We start from the raw sequence: 18,323 nt of genomic DNA on the forward strand, positions 1-18,323 counted from the left end.
ATCAATAAAAAAAACTAAACAGTACATTTCATTCTCATTTTAATGTCGAAAGCTTCAAGTTTACAGATATAAGACTTGGGACTCACCTTTCTGAAGTACTCATCATCAAAGGAGATCTTGGCTGTTCCCGACTGTCTAACTCCGGACCCGTAGTCGGGCGCCTCCTCGTCAGCTACAAAGAAGCACACACACTCTTTAAGGATCAGCATTCAGAGCAGTATGAAACTGACATCCAAGTAGTCCCCAGTGTTTTAAAGAGGAATGTGTGCGGGCCAGATCTTTTGGACAGAATAAAAGACTCAATATGTATAACAATGGCTTACAGTTCCATTTGGGTAAACTGTAGCTTCATAGGGCTTGTGTGTCTGCAACAGCTCATTAGGGAGCCTCATTAATTACTCACCAGCAATAGCCTGGACCCCCACACGCAGGAAGCCGCGCACCTCGCCCTTCTCCGTCACTACGGCAACGCGATGCACCAGCGGCACCGGGTACAGCAGGTTACTCAGATACACGTAAGCTCTGATGAGAAGAAGAGAGGAGCTTCACCATTCCGAACACGCTCATGTTTGTGCAGAAAGCATCAGGACGTACGATTTACTCTCACGCGGCGGCATTTTTCATGGACAGATTGGTTATTAAGATGAAGTGTGTTTTCTTTAATGGCAACAGCATGAAAACAACACAGTTAAATAACCCACGGAAGACAAATTAATCAAGCGTGTGCTAATTTACAAACAAAAATGACATGGCAAAACGAAGTGAATGAGAGTGGGGGGGGGGCAGCATTCAACAGAAAAGGATGCATGGGAACCAAAAGCGAAACAGTACCGTATTTTGTGTATCTTTTTATCTTAATTAATTAATCTTTGTGGGCGAATGCACCGCCTGGATAATTCCCTATCCCCTGCCAAACAATGTAAACGTGTATTTGGACAAACGATCCTAAAAGATGAGTCAATCATAGAGCATGTTTTTTTTATGCTTGTCCTGGCTGTGTATCTGTTGTTTTTTTATGGCTTAAACGCTCGGTGACATTTTATTTGTGGGATTATGTTTTTGCCGCCTCTGCTGCTCCAAGGCCGAGGCTGAAGGAGAGAGAAATAAATCAGTCGGATCTCTGAAGTCGCAGTGACGCACACACCCAGAGCTACGGCTGCGGCTGAGAATCCGTTTGGCCCGAAGCCTGTTTTCATTCAGCATCTTTGGCTGTGACTGGCACCTTCATTTAATTAACGGCAAACATGGAGACACTCAGTCCTAATGGAGAATGAGGTGTATAGTTTGAAGGCCATACTGCATAACATTACACCTAAGTACAATAAGACAAAAGCCTAGTAACAAGCATATGGGCTAAACCACAAGTAAAAGCACTATACCACATGTTAATGCTGGCAAAACATTTACAAATACAACGTTAAAAACAAAAAAGATGAACAAAATAAATATTCACAGCAAAATGAAAACGTAAAAATGGTTCAAGGGAATAAAGGGTCATTAAAACAGAATGACATGGAGCTGAACTTTCACAGAGCGACACAGATGGAGTTAATAGCCAGTGCTGCGATGGTGGTGGGGAATGAGGCGTCACGCTGACAGCGGCTGCAGGGGAAACGATGGCGGCTTTCTGGTTTTTGCTTTAAGGTAAATTGATCTGAAGGCACACTGAACACAGGCCTGAGTGCGAGCAGAAGGGTGACAAATTGCATTCATTCATTTTTGTTGATGTCGACAAAGCTGCCGAATACACGATCAGACGCTGAAATTTCCCAGCGAGAAAGCTTATAATTGAGAAGTCGTTCGAGGGCGCAGATTAATCCAATTATAGACTGGTTGTTAGGTTTATCACAGAATTACACAGAAACGAAGCATCGCATCAGCACCATCTCTTCAGCCTGATCTCACCATCTCAGAAGGGAATTTCCTCGAGCCAAGACAATTCTGGCTATGATTCTCTGTTTGCATTGTAGTCTTACGCTCTTTCTGTGTTTCTAAAACACTGGTTTGTGTTGGTGGTTCGGGATCGTCTGCACTTTCAAACGCTATACATTTTTTACCCCTTAACCCCCGAACCCCTATCCAATATCCCTAAATCTAAAAGTTATCGACTGGAGAGTTTACAGCCTACAGGGCAGGGACTACTTTTAATTGGCCAACTGCAAATTCTAAAAATATAATTATTTTTTTCTTTTCTTATTATATATACAGTATATATATTATAGAAAGCTGTGATGAAGGCTGTTTTTTTCTTTAAGCATATTCAATTAAAAAGCATAGTTAACATTTTATTGAATTTGCTGACTTTAATACAATAGAGGTGAAGTTATATATCTGATCTCTAGTTAGCGCGGTCCAGTTGTTTGTATATTTTTCTGTGTGTAAGTAAGGCACCTCTGCTATAGAGCAATGTACGCATCGGAAAGCTAAGACAGAAAAAACTAAGCTTCTTTTTTTGTTGTCACATGTTTGTTACATTTTAGACGGGTTTCATTTGCTTTTTGTTGCATTTGTCACTTTTTGTCACATTTTTTGTCACATGTTTTTTGTAACATTTTATCATGTTTTTGGTCACGGTTTTAAGTCATGATTTGATCACATTTTCATTGTTTTTTGTCACATTTTTCTTAGGTTAACTGATCAAGCCACAAAAAAGTGACCAGAACATGGGAAAAAAAACGATGATGACAAAGATGAAAACACAACCAAAAAAGTTTTCGTGACACTGGCCTGTAGTCGGTAAACTCTCCACTCTATAGATTTGGGTAAAGCTGAACCGGAGAAAACGTGCTTGGTAAAGGCGGGTGGTAAGAGGTTAAAATAGATGATTTCATTTATACTTTAGTAATGCATTCTGATTGGATGTTATTTCTGGTTTAGACGTCTCAACAGTAATACTACTACTATCATTCGGCACAATTTAGTTTTTGAGGACACGTCCCTATTAAACTTCCAAAAGACCAAGACCAGAAAGCCAGCCCCCTTCATCCCACTCCAGAACGCCAGTCAGTCGGTCGGTCAGTCACCAACCTTCCCACCAGGATGAACCAGGGGGAGCGGTCGTAGAAGGGGTCCTGTCCGTCGCTGAAAATGTCCGAGCCCTCCTCCGTCCCGGCGTCGGAGCTGGTGTCGTCCACAAACGCCTCGTCGTCGATCAGGTCGGACATCTCGCTCTGCCGCTCGTCCGCCAGCTCCGTGATCTCCGAGTCGGTGGTGGAGAAGGTGGGAGACGGGGTGCGGTCCGCCAGGCGCTCGTTCACGCAGCCGTTGAAAATGGGAGAGCTGCTACAAGGGGGGGGGGAATGGTTTTGTATTGGGGACGGTTGGTGAAAATCAAGGAAAGGCAACAGTGGTAAGGGTTAGAGAAGCGTGTGTGCAGCTAAAGAGGAAAAGTGTTAATATATATATGTATTGCCTGAAGGGGTGGGTCGGGAAATTTGAGTATAGTTTGATCATATTCTAAAGATTATTTTATGATTTCATTGCAAGTTTAAACATACAGTATATAAAAAAATAGAGGAGACTTTTGGATTGCTATTCTATTGATGCTACTAAATGGCGCTAGCAAATATCAGGCTATACAAAAACAGGATTTGCACATAAATTGGTTGTAGCCTCCACAGATTTACAAATAATTTCACAGCTCTTAATGGGATTCAAAATGAAACCTGGGATTGGTTTATACATTAGGAGCAGGTATTACTAAAAGCTGAAACACTAGCTATAAACACCATTTTACAACAATATTAAGTCCCTTAAGAGGATTACCATACATTTTCACATTAAGGTCCAAACATACTTTTCACAGTTGCTTTCAACATTCAACATGTCAGTGACAATAGGCAAATGAAAGTGAATGAAAAACAAAAAAAACATTTCAGTAATAAAGAAGCCAGCCCTGCCTATTGTTCAGTCTGCTTTTGGAGAGATTGATGCTAAAAGGAAAAGACAGTCCAAAGACAACTGAACAGAATTGTCAGGAATAATGAAAACATTACAATAAAGGCTAGATACAGGCCAATTTGAGCATTTTAAAATGTCTTCTTGTATAATAAAGCAAAATGTAAAGACTGTCAGTTATTGATTGCTTTGCTCAGTCAAGTTTGGGACTTGGTTGTAATTATGAAGTGATTCTAATTGAGCAGAAAGTGCAAAATGGCTGGACAGGCCCCCATAGAAAAACAATAAAATGGTAAAAAAAAATAAAAAAATAGGATAATAATGATGACATAAGTTATGAAAAAATAAATACAATCAAGGGAAACACAAATGATGGATCCAAATTTTCAACACAAACAAAATGGAAAATGGATTGATATGATTAATTAAACAAGTCTTTATAATTCAACGCCATGAATAAAAATAATGATATTGATCATAAATGAAATAAAAAAAGTGGACACACATCAACATGAAATGATGAATGCATTCACTGCAAACTCTCCATTGCTACTACTGTACTGGTGTATCATATCTGTGCAGTGCATGACATACCTGCCGACCAGTTTGAACCAGTGGAAGCGGTCATAGAAGGGGTCATTTCCCGTCAGCGATCCCTCTCCGTCGTCCTGGTGAGCGGAGGTCATTTCTCCAGCACGATCGTACATCTCCCTCATCTGGTCCAGCCGCTGTCTGCAAATCACCACAGGCACATGCAACTTTAATGAGAACTAAAAGGAGCACACGGCGGTCCAGAAGAGCAGAAGGCTTTGGTAATAAATGGCGGTGATTTGTATTGAAATGTTACAGGGTATAGTCAGGGTCAGGGTTGCAATATTTTGGGAGGCTCATGATATAGCAGAAATAGGGATCAATTTAATTTACAATATGATCTTGTGGAAGTCTACCCCAATTTTGTAAGCCTTATGACTGGCAACACTACAATTACAACTAAAACAGGGTCACAACATGAGCTTGAGTTTACTTGAGTTTTTCGAGGGACCAGTAGTGCGTGGCGCCGTTCTTGAGATCTTGTACTTCCACAGTCACAACAGTTCGGGGAAAAGGTCGGGCGTCACGGTCCTTCTCCGGTTCAGGAGGCAGCAGCTCAGGAGGCACCGGGGAGTAAAGCGTATCAGTCAGCAACACGAACTGGAACTGGACCTGAAGAAGAAAAAAGACTATTAAAAAACGACCGTAATGTGTTTGATACTAGCTATGCTTTAGTAGTTGATGATGTAGTTGTAGTCGTGACAGCTGTGGGGGAAACTGTAGTACAAGCACAGATATAGTATGATTTACAGCTTTGGAGGCTGCTCGGGAGGCCATTTCTATTCCAAGAAACCTACCATGGTCAACGATATCAATTATTATTGATATATATTTGACATGTGTGACCAAACCAATGTGTTTTTGATCTGCTGCAACAATTTCACACGGCATGACAGCAGCATTACTCATGTTGTGCTTTGACAGAGAAATGGTTTATTGATTTACAGAAAATTCAATGTCTCTTTCATCATAATGTGACAAAGCAAACTAATTTATCAGCGAATAGCTTAAAGGGATAGTCTGTAAGTTTAAATGTTTTACAAATTTGTATATAATTGACCTCCTGGGCCTGAAAATTGACAATTTAGACTTAGACATATTTTGTCTAAAGTCACTCCCTTTGCTGATATCAAGGCAAGGCAACTTTATTTATACCGCGCATGACGTATGAGAATCTCTGGGCTATCGCTCTGACCAATGAGACGAGGTGTCCTGTGAACAGGCCTGTTGGGTCCAATCAGGAAAGCAGGGGGAGGGAGCTTGATCATTTACTTTTGAAGGTTTGTTCTCACTCTCCTCATTTTGCAAACGGTAGCTTTCTAATCCAATCAGGAGTTTGAATTTGTTTACCTTCAAATTCCACTCTCTCTCCCCACTTTGCAATCTTACAGACTATCACTTTAACAAATGCTGACACATCACATGAAATTATGTCAAATGAAGCGCATTGTCATCTTTTGGACCCACCTTCTTCTTTAGCTCCACACTGATGGCATTGGCCTCCTTGAGATAGACCGCGTTGCCCCACAGCTGGTCTCGTAGGGAGGTGAACTGGTGGTACCTCCACTTCCTGAAGGCCCACTGAGCCAGTTCATACTCATGCTGTGTCCACGGCACTGTGCATATAACCCATTAAGAACAGTAAGATACATCATCAACTAAATCTGACTTCAAAGATAACAATCTAACTGCTGTAACCTTATAAGTGGTCACAAATGTCCTCTTTTAACCCCAAAACAGCCCTTATGTAAACTGTAGATAAATAAAACCACTCACTATGAGAAGAAAAGTAAAAGAAAAATGCACATATGGTTATTGAATCAGTTTTGTCTGTGAAATGGTTAAAATATGGTTTTAAAGTCACCCATAGACGTTCTTTAAGGACTGAATTTAATAGTTTTTATGTATTGGCGGTATTGTTATTTATGAAACTGTTAGTGACTAATGGATATACTTCTTATAATGGAATTGGAAATGGGAAATGAAGGTTTAATTTCGACAGACAGTATACGTACATCCAAACAGTTTAGGCTCTGTGTAGGAAAATACAGATCACGTTTACACTGATGCTGTACTGAAGGCCTGACTGCAGGTCTGCCACAGTAACACAATACGCACCTTCCTCTTCCTCCTCGTCCTCTAAATCCTCTTCATCGGGCGTCTCAGCGATCAGTGAGCGCGTATCCACCTGTTTCTGAAGCTCCTGCAATTTACTCTCGTAAACCTGGACACATAAGACACGAAGACTCCATATGGACCACTGCAACTACTCACACGGGGAAATTGGAGTCAACATTCCTGAATAATAAGGCTTTCAAATTTTAATTCTTTGGCACCTTTTCTAATGATATTCTACTTTTTGAAATGAAGGGTCTGTGAGTAGCAGAGCATTTGACCGAGAGCTTGGTGGCGGTCATGATCAGAGCTTTAAGTTTAATTCTTCTTACTTTGAATTTAACATTGAAAACCTAACATACAATCAACACTCTGTGCAAAAGGTCTGGTGGTAGATTCTGGTGGGAGCTAAGTCTAGTGTAATCCAATGAGGGGCGCCATTATCATCCGTGCAGGACGAGCCGTGGTCCCAATGACCTCATCTGGTGTATTCAGTGTCTTCTGGGCAGACAATGAGGGCCTTTCATCGGTCATTAACCTCTTCTCTGCTGAAATCCAGCCAGCAATAACAATTCTAACTTCATGAGAAAAAAAAAACGTAACTTAAACTAAACTGTGCCCTAAAGCCCTCAAATCAGGGCATATAACATTTAACGGTAGACAAAATGTTTTAAATAATCTACATTCTAATATGATGGAAATAACTTGCTGCACAAAAGTTAACATTTCTAATAAATGTTAAGTCCTCAAACTTTTCATGTTGACCTGTCTCTACACAAACATTTCTGAATATTGGGTAAAGCTTAAGCATTAGGCTTTTTGATGTTTTCTGTTTTACTGTAGTCGATAACAGACTCGTCTCCTCTTGGGTACAGCACAGAGTGATCTCATTTCGATTAGTTGTTTAATGACTTTACATTTGATACCACTTTAACACAGAGGAACTGCACTCAGAGCAAATCATTTTATTTCAGCCATATCTTCAAATAAACCCCCAATAACAGACAAATTAGGTATATTCACCATTTTACCACATTGTATTCAAATATGGATTTCTACACAGCCACAAAGAGGCACTTGAATAAGTCAGACGCAACACCAGACAAGCAACAACCATATGAACCTGAAGCATTCACACTGTTGTGGTATACAATACTTAAAAGACTTTTCTGTACAACGTCTATTTGATAGTTTACTTTCCGGCTACCTGGTAGCCACCAGCACCAGTATGGGTTTATATAATAAAAATGAAATGCATGCAAAGATAGTCAGATACTATAAGGCAATAGGAAGAGCATATAGTGAAGACACTTGCAGAACATTAGATTATTTGGTATTTGTTACAGATTAACAATAAGGCATAGCATATAGCGATGTATTCAGTATCTGACTGGGCTATGCTTGATTGTTCAAAAAAAGCCCTTGCTGCAACGTGACTGAAAGGCCGTCTGTGAGACAGTATGAATGGGTTAAAGCTACAGCAGGGACAGTCGATTGACTTTCTACACGGAGGCAAAATTACAGACTGAAAGATGAGATTCATCTCTGCAGACTGTGCAACTGTAAAAGTAATAAGGCAGTCATCAAAGTCTCATTTGACATGGGCTGAGTCTGAAAACAACATTATGCAAATAGCTAAAGTCTTTGTCCTCCCTCCAACATTTGTACAGCGAGTCTTTGGGAACCATGACAACAGTGTGGGACCTCTGTTAGAAAGAAGGAGTCTCAGGTCTTTCTCAGTGAAACAAAAATAAATGAGATTTTGATACAAATATAAATGAGAGATGACTCATATGTTGGTGAAAGAGAAAACATGTTTGCAAGAAGAACTTCATTACATTGTTGAGGATTCATCAGGACTTGTGCTCACTTTATGAGCGCAAAAGATCTTCCAGCATTATTTTAGATTAAATTGTGAAATACAGTATAAAATTTAAGAGATACATACCACTATATAAAATTGTGTTCTAGACTAGAACCAAATATCTCCATAACACTAGCAAGCTAATATTTAATGTGCATTGAGTAATGAGGAAGTGCAAACAATTTGCAAGGCAACTTTTGTTCACCACAAAAAATACTTCAAGGATTGATCAAAAAGTTTGATGTATCTCAATAAAATAAAATCTGTTTGTAAAGAGGATTTGTCATTTGTAGCGTCATCGTTTAAAGAACTAAATGAGCAGCTGTCACAGGGTAAACCAAAAAAGACAAACTGAAAAGAAAATCTACGGGTCAAAGGCACTGGATCAGATCTTTTGACCACAAATATAGACTCTTGAAAATATTGTAACTGAAAATACAGTTATAATTAATTTGTGCATCAAGGAATCATTTCTTTAAAAAACATACTGATTCTTTGTCTAACCTAAAGATTTGAAAGAAAAACACACAAAGGAACTAAACTCATAATGTGGGTTTTCTAATGGGAAGGCCGATGACAAAAAAGTGGCATTCAGTTATTCTTAGCAAAAAATGCAGTGTCTAATAACTTTTAATACAAATACTAATATGGCAAAGATGTAAACTTTGGATTTGGCAAATGAAAACATGATTTATGAATTGTCACATGGTAAAAATGAAGAGGGACAGGTATGGGATGTTGCTTAAAACAACAGCTCTCCAATCTTCATGACGACAATCCACAATGCAGCACAACTGATAACACGGCTTATATTATGACAATAAAATGTCTATGTAGAACACATATTTTTGGATCAACCAATAACACACTGTTCTAGTGCAAAAGTCACCATTGTTCTTCTCACACATTTTGAACGTTTGTGATCTGTAATGTCTTTGTCCTTAGAAATATCAGGTTAATACTGACTCAAACTACCGTCTCTCTGTTGGCTTTGAGATTAGGTGCAGACATTTGTCTGCGCATTCGGGGCGGGGGCTGGAAGCTGATTGGATGGTTTACTTGGTCAGTGTGGGGGTACTCCTGGTAACCACTGAAGCTGCCATCGGTGTAAAACATGCCGTTGTATTGGCAGGGCTGAGGGTAGGCCTGTGGAGGGTACATGGGAGGGGGCATGTGGTTTCGTGGGGGGTAGAAGGGCTGTATGTGCCTCCGGGGCTCAGGCTGCTGTAAGGACTCCATAGACCCAGACGGTCTCTGGCGATGGTTGAAGGAGTTGCTGCGCCCGCGCTCGTACTGCTGTTTCTGCTGGTTCCTGTAGTTGTGCCTGGGCCCCTGGTTTTGCTCAGACCCACTGCTGCGTCGCTGAAGTGCGGGGCTGGGCCCTACGGGGGTGGGCAGAAGAACAGGAACCGATAAAGCTGCCACTCGCTCTCTGGGCTGTGCCTCTGCAGCCTGCCCCTCTTCCTCCTCTTCCTGCACTGCATCTTTGGGTACCTTCAGTTCGATCACCTGCTGGTCTGTGATGATGATGTGGGTGCCTGGACTCCATGAGTTGCGGTGCTTAGGGTTGCTTCTGAAGGGGAAGCGAAGTTTGCGGTCTTCAGGAGGTATAAAGCGGTGTGGTCCGTTTTGCCGCCGCAGCTGTTTAGAGATTTCCTGCTGCTGCAAGTTTTTCAGCCGCTGCTGTTCCTGCCGCATCCAGCGCATGTGCCCCCGCTTTAGTGCTGCGTCCTCCCCTGACAGGGGATCTGTGAGGGTATCTCCTTCATCTGTATCAGGCTTTTCAGGGACAGGAGGCCTGCTCTCTCTGGGACTGGGAGTAGTATGAGAGGGCTGAACAGGGGGCAGAGCAGTGGGCTGAGCAGCGGGTTGAGCAGGAGGGTGAGCAGTGGGCTGAGCAGCGGGTTGAGCAGGAGGGTAAGCAGCGGGCTGAACAAGGGGCAGAGCAGCGGGCTGAGCAGTGGGCAGAGCAGCGGGTTGAACAATGCTGCCACTCGGAGGCTTGTCCTGACCATCCATGAGGGGAAGAACCTTCTCCATTTTGACCATCTTGTTCCTCAGGGCCCGGATCTCCTCATCCTTCATGTTGTTCTGTTTCTTCACCTCATGCAGGATGTCCTCCAGTTTATCGATGTGCACCTTCAGCTCATCCATCACTCCGGAGCCCGGCCGATTGCTATTGTTGATCACATCTTCGATACGCTCATCTCCAACACCGACAGTGTCCCAAACGTCCCGGGCAACTGCCCTCCACGAGTCGCGCTCGTTGGGGTCTTTCTTGCTGTAACTGGCACAGAGCTCCTTCATCTTGACAATAGCCAGTGCTTCAATTTCCTGTCGGGTGTGGCGGAAGTCGTTCAGGGCTACCTCATAGCAGATCTCTTTGACGGCCTGGATCTTCAGGTCTGAGATAGTGACCCACTTGGAGTCCTTGGTGATGCGGCGGCGCTGGGGGATCTGGTACATCTTGACTGGCTCTCTCTTTTTGCCGCTGCTGGGAAGGCCACATTTTTTCACTATGGTCTGGACCTTGCTGGGAGGCAGCTTTTCCCTCAGTGATGTGATCAATCTCCAGCTCTCTTCACATGACCTCTTATCAGAGTCATCCCCACTATCAGAGTCTCCATCCTTAAGAAAACAAACCAAATGGGTCCCAAAAAATGAGAAATTACAATGGAAAATCAAAGATGGAAAGATGGCTTTAAAGAATGATTCAAAGTATGAATATGCAACATGGGAACAATTTTTTTGTCATTAATTAACTATATCCGAGGTCGCTTGTGAGAGCATCAACACATATTCAAGATGTATTATGGTTCTGCATACATCATTGATGATTCAAATGTATGCCAACATGCAAAACAACATGAAAATGAAATCTCACAAACAAAAAACGGAAACCAAAAGTGTCTTTCATTGACTTTCTTGCTCAGACTTTTAGTTTATGGAAAAAATGGAATTGATGGGTGACATGTTTGTTCCCGATGTTGCATACTGATTAAAAGTAAAGGTAAAGCATGTATATAATATTAGATAAAGAAAAATCAATGAAGCAAAGGCGCAGATAGGGGCCTTGTGATCGTCTTCCTCTTCTGATCCCCATAACGCTACTGTGGCATGCATGTAGTCTGGTTTAGGAGTTTTCCCTTTTACTCCAGAAGGTTTGAGTAGATTGTTAGCAGTGTGTTAGCAGAGTTGTGCAGCTGATCAGAAAGCCAGTGGAAAAACACGAAGCAGAGAGGTGTTAATCCACTACAAGAAAAATGTTAGTTGGAAAAATGCAGTTTCTCATTTCTATTGACAAAGTCCATTACAGATCACAAAAGGTTGGTCCAAAATCGTCCATTTTTGAGGATGTTGCGGTTACAACAGATAGGATTTTGTGACTCCTGTGTCTAATAGTGCGGCACATAAAACCTTTGGGAATTGCAGTCTTCATTAACAAGCCCTGTGTGTACTAAACAAAAGCAAAAGGGGTAGCCAAAGAAGTCAATGAGAAACCACATTGTCAATAACTGTGAAAACTACAGAAAGAATTTAGTCATCACAATGCATTGAACGTAACAGCAACTGCATTGAAGAAAATAAACTCAGGACAAAACGGAGCAAGAAAACTAGAGTAGAAAATCTAATTCAAGCAAATCAACAGCCGACTCAAGGTTGTCTTCACTTTAGTCGAGAACCAGCACTCAATGAGTTAAGAATCCATGCTATTAACAAGAACCATGCAAAGCAGCTTCGCCTTAAACAAGTGTACAGCCTTAGCCTCATCATATATAATCATTACATTGTAGACAAAATCTATTAAGCCGTCGCTATACTGGATCGTTTGAGCGTTGAGGATGTTTTTTCTCTCATCAAGAAGAATCGTCAGCAACTAATGACATTTGTAGCAGACTGAACATATACCAAAATAGAAAGGAGTAGTTTATCTTGCTATAGTTTTCACTAGAGATGCACCAATCCAGCTTTTTTGCCAACGATACCGATGTTTGAGTATCTGCCGATATCCGATACTTACCGATACCAAGAGACTTTCTTAAAAGTGTTTTTTTCTGTGTGAAAAATGTAATTGACTCTTTTCTCCTTTTTAATAAAGATCAATATTTTATTCGATCAATTATCAATTATATCTATTGATAAACTCTTCTTTTGTTCATTCAAAACTGGCATCGGTTCAGTATCTGATATTCCCATTCCCAAAATCGTATTTTTTCCAGCATCGGCTCCGATATTCGGTACCAGTATCGGTACGGTGCATCCCTCGTCATCACCCATACCTATTATAAAAAGTTACTCTTAATATTGTAGAAGTAACGAATCTTCAAAGGTGAGAGGGGAAATGTACTCAACACAAAAACAATCAAGTACAGATGACAGCTTAAACACCTTTGTCTACAATAGAAAACTCCTTTAAGACTGAGAGTTTGAGGAAACATTTAATCATTACCAACACATATTTGGTTTCTTTGTTGCTAGTTAACATTAGCGAAAAGGGTGCTGTTTTGCAGGATTCAATAAGTTCTATGGGAAAGTCAAAGAGAAAGGCGGGAAATAGAAAGCTGTACAGTCTATTTCTGACACAATCGAATCGCTACGGAAAATCAAAGGAGGCGAAGAAAAAGCTCTTCTGTCTAAAAACCAGAAAATCCTCCATGCAAGAAGAACAGACATGCGCTTCACACACATCTCAGTGTCAGAGCTCAGAAGGAGAATTAGTACTAGACAGGATTAAAGAGGCCCGGGGAACTACAGGAGGATCCAAAAGCCCCAGACTGCCGTATTCAAAGTGGCCATAACCATGCTTTAGCTTTTTATCACACTTAATAGATTGCACGGTCAATTGAAAACTACTTTGCAACATTTCTACTGACACATATATTAAATACTTTGTACATTAAAAACAAGAGCCAGACTCACACAACATTCAAAGCTCTGAGAGAATGCAGTTCGACCAGTTTAGTACTTTTGAAAACAAGTAAGACAGCTTGTAATGAATTGTTTTGACAGCCGTGTTGATTTTTGAATGAATGGGACAAAAGGTTTAGTGCTCCTGTCGAATATGTTCTTGCACTGTGCAAATCGTAGTTATTTCTTTCATTGGTAATCACCATATAATATACTACACGGCTTCAGGGGGTTAAAGTTTGCCCAAGTCCATTTATGTGAATCTGGCTCAATAATACGCAACAGTAAGCAGTCTTAAAATGTCTCCACTCACCAGTCTCTGTTGTTCCAGCAGCTGATCCGCTTCTTCTTTCTCCTTTTTGTACAATATCTCCATTTCAGTCAGCCTAAACAATACAAAACCATGCCATCTCACTTTTTATTTACGCTTACATCACCTCCGATGTAGAGTTCCAAGTGTACACGCACCTTTTCTCCATTTCCTGCTTCATATCGATGCCCTGTTTCTCCAGGAGCTCCCTCTGGGCAAAGGTCCAGTCCACGGGCTCCACGGGGGTCTCAGCGGTGGGCGTCTTCTCCCTCTCGGCGCGCGCCTGCTCTGGGTGGTTGAACCGGAAAACATGGTTCTTGCCCATGATTATGCGGTTGCCTGGAAAAAGGAGGAAAACAATAACAGCAGGAAATTTGAGGTCACAAAGTATGAAGGAAAGGGATAGAAATGGCTCCTCCCCCCCATCATTGCTTTTATTCAGTACCTGAGCGGAGCTGGATTGCATCTTCCACGCGCTTTCCGTTGACGTAAGTTTCTGATCCCTCACAAGGCACCAGCAAGACGACCACTGAATCAGAAATTAAGTTAATTTAAGCACAGCTGAAATGCCAGAGATGAATACATTTAATAAAGCAAACATTGTGAAAACAGGTCTGTGTCTTACCATCTCCATTGGCATTTCTCTCACTGCGGAAAATGCAGTGCTCTTCTTTGATATGGGCTCCACTCAGAACGATGTCCTGTCGTCTTTCAGCATCCGCTTGGCCCACCCTGAAATCAATAGTCAGTGCAATCCTTAAGAAAAAAAAAGGGTTATATGCTGAAAATCTGATCTTAAGTCATCCTCAATAGCAACAAGGAAAAAAGGTTTAGGTACGACTGGTATCGAAAAAAAAAAGAAAATCGAAAGAAGGTACTGAATAAAAATATAATCTTTGTATTGAAGTTCTGATACTGTTCATCAAAATGAAAAAGAAAAAAAAACCGAAACACAAGTTGGAAAAAAATATATATAAATAGAAAAAAATTGGGGGGGAAATGTGGAAAAAAAACGTGCAAAAAAAAGAAAAAAGTTCGAGGAAAATTGGGGAAATTAAGATTTAGAGGGAAAAAAACATGAAAAAAAATGGGGGGGGGAGAAAAACTTGGAAAGTGTTTTTTCTGCCCTTTTGCAGTTAAAAAAAGGTTTCTTGGTTGTTTCACCTCAATTGATGCAAAGGCAAAATAAATTAAATGCAAGTAAAAGGAATAAATAAACATTATTAATATGTTTTATGATTCTTTATGACAAATTATTTAGGCATTGAAAAAGTATCGTTAAAGAACCGTATCGGGGGAAAAAAAATCGAAGGTACCCAGCCTTAATAGCAACAGTGTTATCATAGCTAATATTATGGCACTAATATAACACAAGTGGTATTTTCTTCTATACGTCATCTGCAACCCCACATTCCAATGTCTCACTTGGGGCTTGTGACTCATCACTCACACAGCGATGAGCCTGAACCTCTGATCTTGATTTCACTGCAGCCTGTATTGAAGTTACCTGGTGATGCCGTCTTTGATGTAGTAGAGCAGACACTCCGACATGAGCGGGTCCTCGTTCAGGTTAACCAGGTGTGGCGTCTGGAGATGATGAAACATGAGACGCACAACATTTTAACGCAGGCACATTTTCAGGAGGATCAGTTATACAGAAATATGTAGCACTGAATAAATCAATGTCACCGATGCTGGATTTTGTTCAAATCAATTCTAGAAGATTTGTTTCACATTTATAGCTGCCGTCTATGGCTCAAAACACCAACCTTTTTAGGAGAAAAGAACCCATGATCTACATACAGATCAAAAGACTTCCCAACAAAACGCTAAGCCGTGGAAATGCAATGAATGAAAGGAAGAGAGAGAGAGAGAGAATGGAAAACAAACAGATGTGAACCCAAAACACAAAAAATGCAGTATAAGAAAGGGGTCAAGGAAACCTAAGGATGTATTTACTTCAAAGGGGAAAAGCGCAGTCAAACTGATCTAGGGACTCCTGCTAGTGCCAACTGCGACACATCACACGATTTTATTCTCTAGTCACAATAAAGGATTAACAGCCAGGGGACCTTTCTAGTCATATGTTGATTTTTCTGAGGTTGTAAAACACTAAAGCAAACCGTTCCATCTTTAGGGCGGGTCTATCCACAACTAACTGCGTTTAACAAACCTTTTCAATGGTAAACTCAATGGGTCCCTCAAATTCCTGACTCAGCTAAAAGACCAAATCAAATAGAAAGAGATGGGAAAAGAGATCATAAAGAGTGAGAAAATACAAGGACAATGAAGGGAAGTTCCCATGAGACAGACAGACAGAATGCAGAGGAAGTGACAGTGGAAAACAGTGCATCAGCAGCAATGGAAAAGGGGCTAAATCTGAGAGCCAATGAGCCATTACGCACCTTTTTAGGAGAGAAGACGCCCAAAGTGCCACCATCTTCACGGATAGCGACACCCATTTCTGCCAGCAAGGCTTCCCTATAAAAGAAGGATGCATATTAAATGAGCTTAGATATACAGTAACCCGCTTATGCTTGTAATTGGACAGGTTATATAAGAAAAAACACATTTCAAGCATTATAATATATTCAGATACAAATTCTGAGTTAGTGTTTCTTTACCAGAGTCCTTTATTTAATATGAGGTGGGGTTTTGAGATGCCGTTTCGATTCTTTGATTCGTATGATCTAATTTGCTGGTTCCAAATGCGACAACCCTTTTGCCCTCACAAGTGATAAATCACACAGCACTCTATGTACCCATGATAATGAAGTATCGACAATTGCTAAAAGTTTTTAAAACGCCAAATTCGATCAAATCCGGCATTACTCATTTTGCTTTGATGTGTCACAGCCTGTAGATAAATAATACGCCGCCAGCAGATGAAAGCTATTTCTGTCCAATCTGGAGGTGGTTCTTGTGCAGCCAAAGAAAGTGACATAACACTTTGTATTCGGTCAAAAAATTGGACAGTTTTAAAATCAACTCATTAGTTTATAATTAATCATTAACATGTACATTTTGAATGGAAATATTATCTGGCAAGACAACTATACTATTTTTTCCCAGCTCTTTTGAACCATTGAAAAACATCCGCTAAAGCACGCATCTCCAACCAGTAGCTACAGCCCTTATTAGGTTGCTCGCCAAACACTTTCTAGGTTTCTACATGCACTTGACGACCCACATTTTAGATACAAAAATATGAATTTGAGACACGACACGTTGAGTAGAATTAATGTACTATATCTATGACAGACGGCAGAGAAAGGCCCCGTTATGCAGCAGGTTTGTGTCGAAAGAGTAAAAGACAGTCTTGTATGACTCTAACTGGAAAGGGTCTGTAAATGGACAGGAGAAGACAGACAGATGGAGGGAAAAGTGACAGGCTGCCCAAACTAGAGAGATACATGTGGAGGGATGGAGACGTGGCGATGTGGAGGGGCCTGAGACAGGCAGGATTCAGATGAGTGACACACTGCACCACCCTGGAAACAAACGGCATAAAACATAAAAAAAAGCACTGACCTCTCCATTCGGATCGCCTCGGTCTTACGCAGTTTCTCTTCCCAGGTTTCATTCAGCTCTGCAATGATCTTTTCTGATTCCTGAGCAAAAAGTGCAAAATAGCCTATTACTTGTTGCATATAAACCGCTAGATTGTGGGTGTAGTTGAGATATATGAAGCAACATCATAATTTCCCCACATAAAACTGATCTAGATACTCAAAACACCCAATACCACTCCCAAATACTCACCTTTTCTTACATTTTACAGCAGTGTATTGTTACAAAAGAAGCGACACATAAAAAAACACAGGCATTTTATAAATATCACTTCCTCCTGAACTATAGATCATGTAAATTAAACTGCTCATTGTGAAAGGGCCGGGGGTCTGGTTCTATTTTAGTCTAATTTCCCTGTTCGTGCGTCGGTGCTTGACGTCACTCGATGACAGACAGTGCGCTCTCGGGTTGTCATGGAAACTGCAGCTTCTGACGGTAGGACGCTGCGGCGCTATGTGCAGTCCCCTCTCTTTGAACTTCACGAGGAAACGTGAGAAATGAGTGCGTGGAGTAAACGGTGTGTGTTGAAGTACTACTGTTTTACGTGTGGGTTGAATATGTAGAGCTGCCAGGTAGATGATCTAATTTTACACCCAAGACGCTGCTGTGAAAAAGATGTACGCTTACGTTTTAGTCAGTGTTTATATTTTGCAAGACTGATGTTGTAGCTAAATGTGTCCAAACAATGGCCCCCGACAACTCCATTAACAATCACAACTTCAGTAACAGATTGACAGGCAAGTGCACCAGTATGAAGCACGAGTTTTACCTTGAGCCTCTCAATGGCCTCCTCTCCTCCGGGCGTGGACATGATGCGCTCTTGGATGCTGGAGACGGACTGCAGGCCTTGGCTGCAGAGCGAGCCCAGGGAAGGAGAGGCTGTCAGGGAACCGATAGGTGCTGTGGAGAAATGGCCAGGCCGTTGATTCTCTGAAGCTAGCAAGTATCTATTCTTATTGTTCTGAATGTCTTTGAGATCTGAGCCCACAGCGAGAAAACAGAGAGAGGACGGGAAGGAGAGAGGTGGGATAGGCCCAGGGAAAAGGAGAGATGGGGGGAAAAACACAA

General features: G+C 41.2%; 2 protein-coding genes across 11 annotated transcripts in view; both read right to left on the reverse strand.

The window, feature by feature from the left end:
* Positions 1-18,323, reverse strand: part of LOC306964533 (kinesin-like protein KIF1B) — a gene marked incomplete at its 3' end in the record, with an annotated part of 57,927 nt that overhangs the window by 13,484 nt on the left and 26,120 nt on the right. For 3 of the 10 annotated variants that reach the window (XM_079558563.1, XM_079558564.1, XM_079558560.1), the window contains 16 exons: positions 18,025-18,233; positions 17,217-17,296; positions 16,091-16,166; positions 15,193-15,272; positions 14,311-14,417; positions 14,131-14,214; positions 13,844-14,024; positions 13,689-13,761; positions 6,607-6,712; positions 6,504-6,521; positions 5,956-6,104; positions 4,922-5,100; positions 4,492-4,629; positions 3,028-3,282; positions 404-522; positions 87-172 (listed from right to left, as the gene is read on the reverse strand). In XM_079558563.1, the coding sequence (XP_079414689.1) occupies positions 87-172; positions 404-522; positions 3,028-3,282; positions 4,492-4,629; positions 4,922-5,100; positions 5,956-6,104; positions 6,504-6,521; positions 6,607-6,712; positions 13,689-13,761; positions 13,844-14,024; positions 14,131-14,214; positions 14,311-14,417; positions 15,193-15,272; positions 16,091-16,166; positions 17,217-17,296; positions 18,025-18,233 (1,940 nt within the window). The remainder of the gene's footprint in view (positions 1-86; positions 173-403; positions 523-3,027; positions 3,283-4,491; positions 4,630-4,921; positions 5,101-5,955; positions 6,105-6,503; positions 6,522-6,606; positions 6,713-13,688; positions 13,762-13,843; positions 14,025-14,130; positions 14,215-14,310; positions 14,418-15,192; positions 15,273-16,090; positions 16,167-17,216; positions 17,297-18,024; positions 18,234-18,323) is intronic. The other 7 variants (XM_079558562.1, XM_079558565.1, XM_079558561.1 and 4 more) reach the window with 3 other exon arrangements.
* On the reverse strand, positions 8,888-11,079 carry LOC306964551 (kinesin-like protein KIF1C). The gene has a single exon (XM_079558607.1). The coding sequence runs from the start codon at positions 10,931-10,933 to the stop codon at positions 9,434-9,436; it is 1,500 nt and encodes a 499-aa protein (XP_079414733.1). The 5' UTR covers positions 10,934-11,079; the 3' UTR covers positions 8,888-9,433.

The sequence above is a fragment of the Gobius niger genome (genome assembly GCF_951799975.1).
Source record: "Gobius niger genome assembly, chromosome: 6".
NCBI classification, from domain to species: domain Eukaryota; kingdom Metazoa; phylum Chordata; class Actinopteri; order Gobiiformes; family Gobiidae; genus Gobius; species Gobius niger.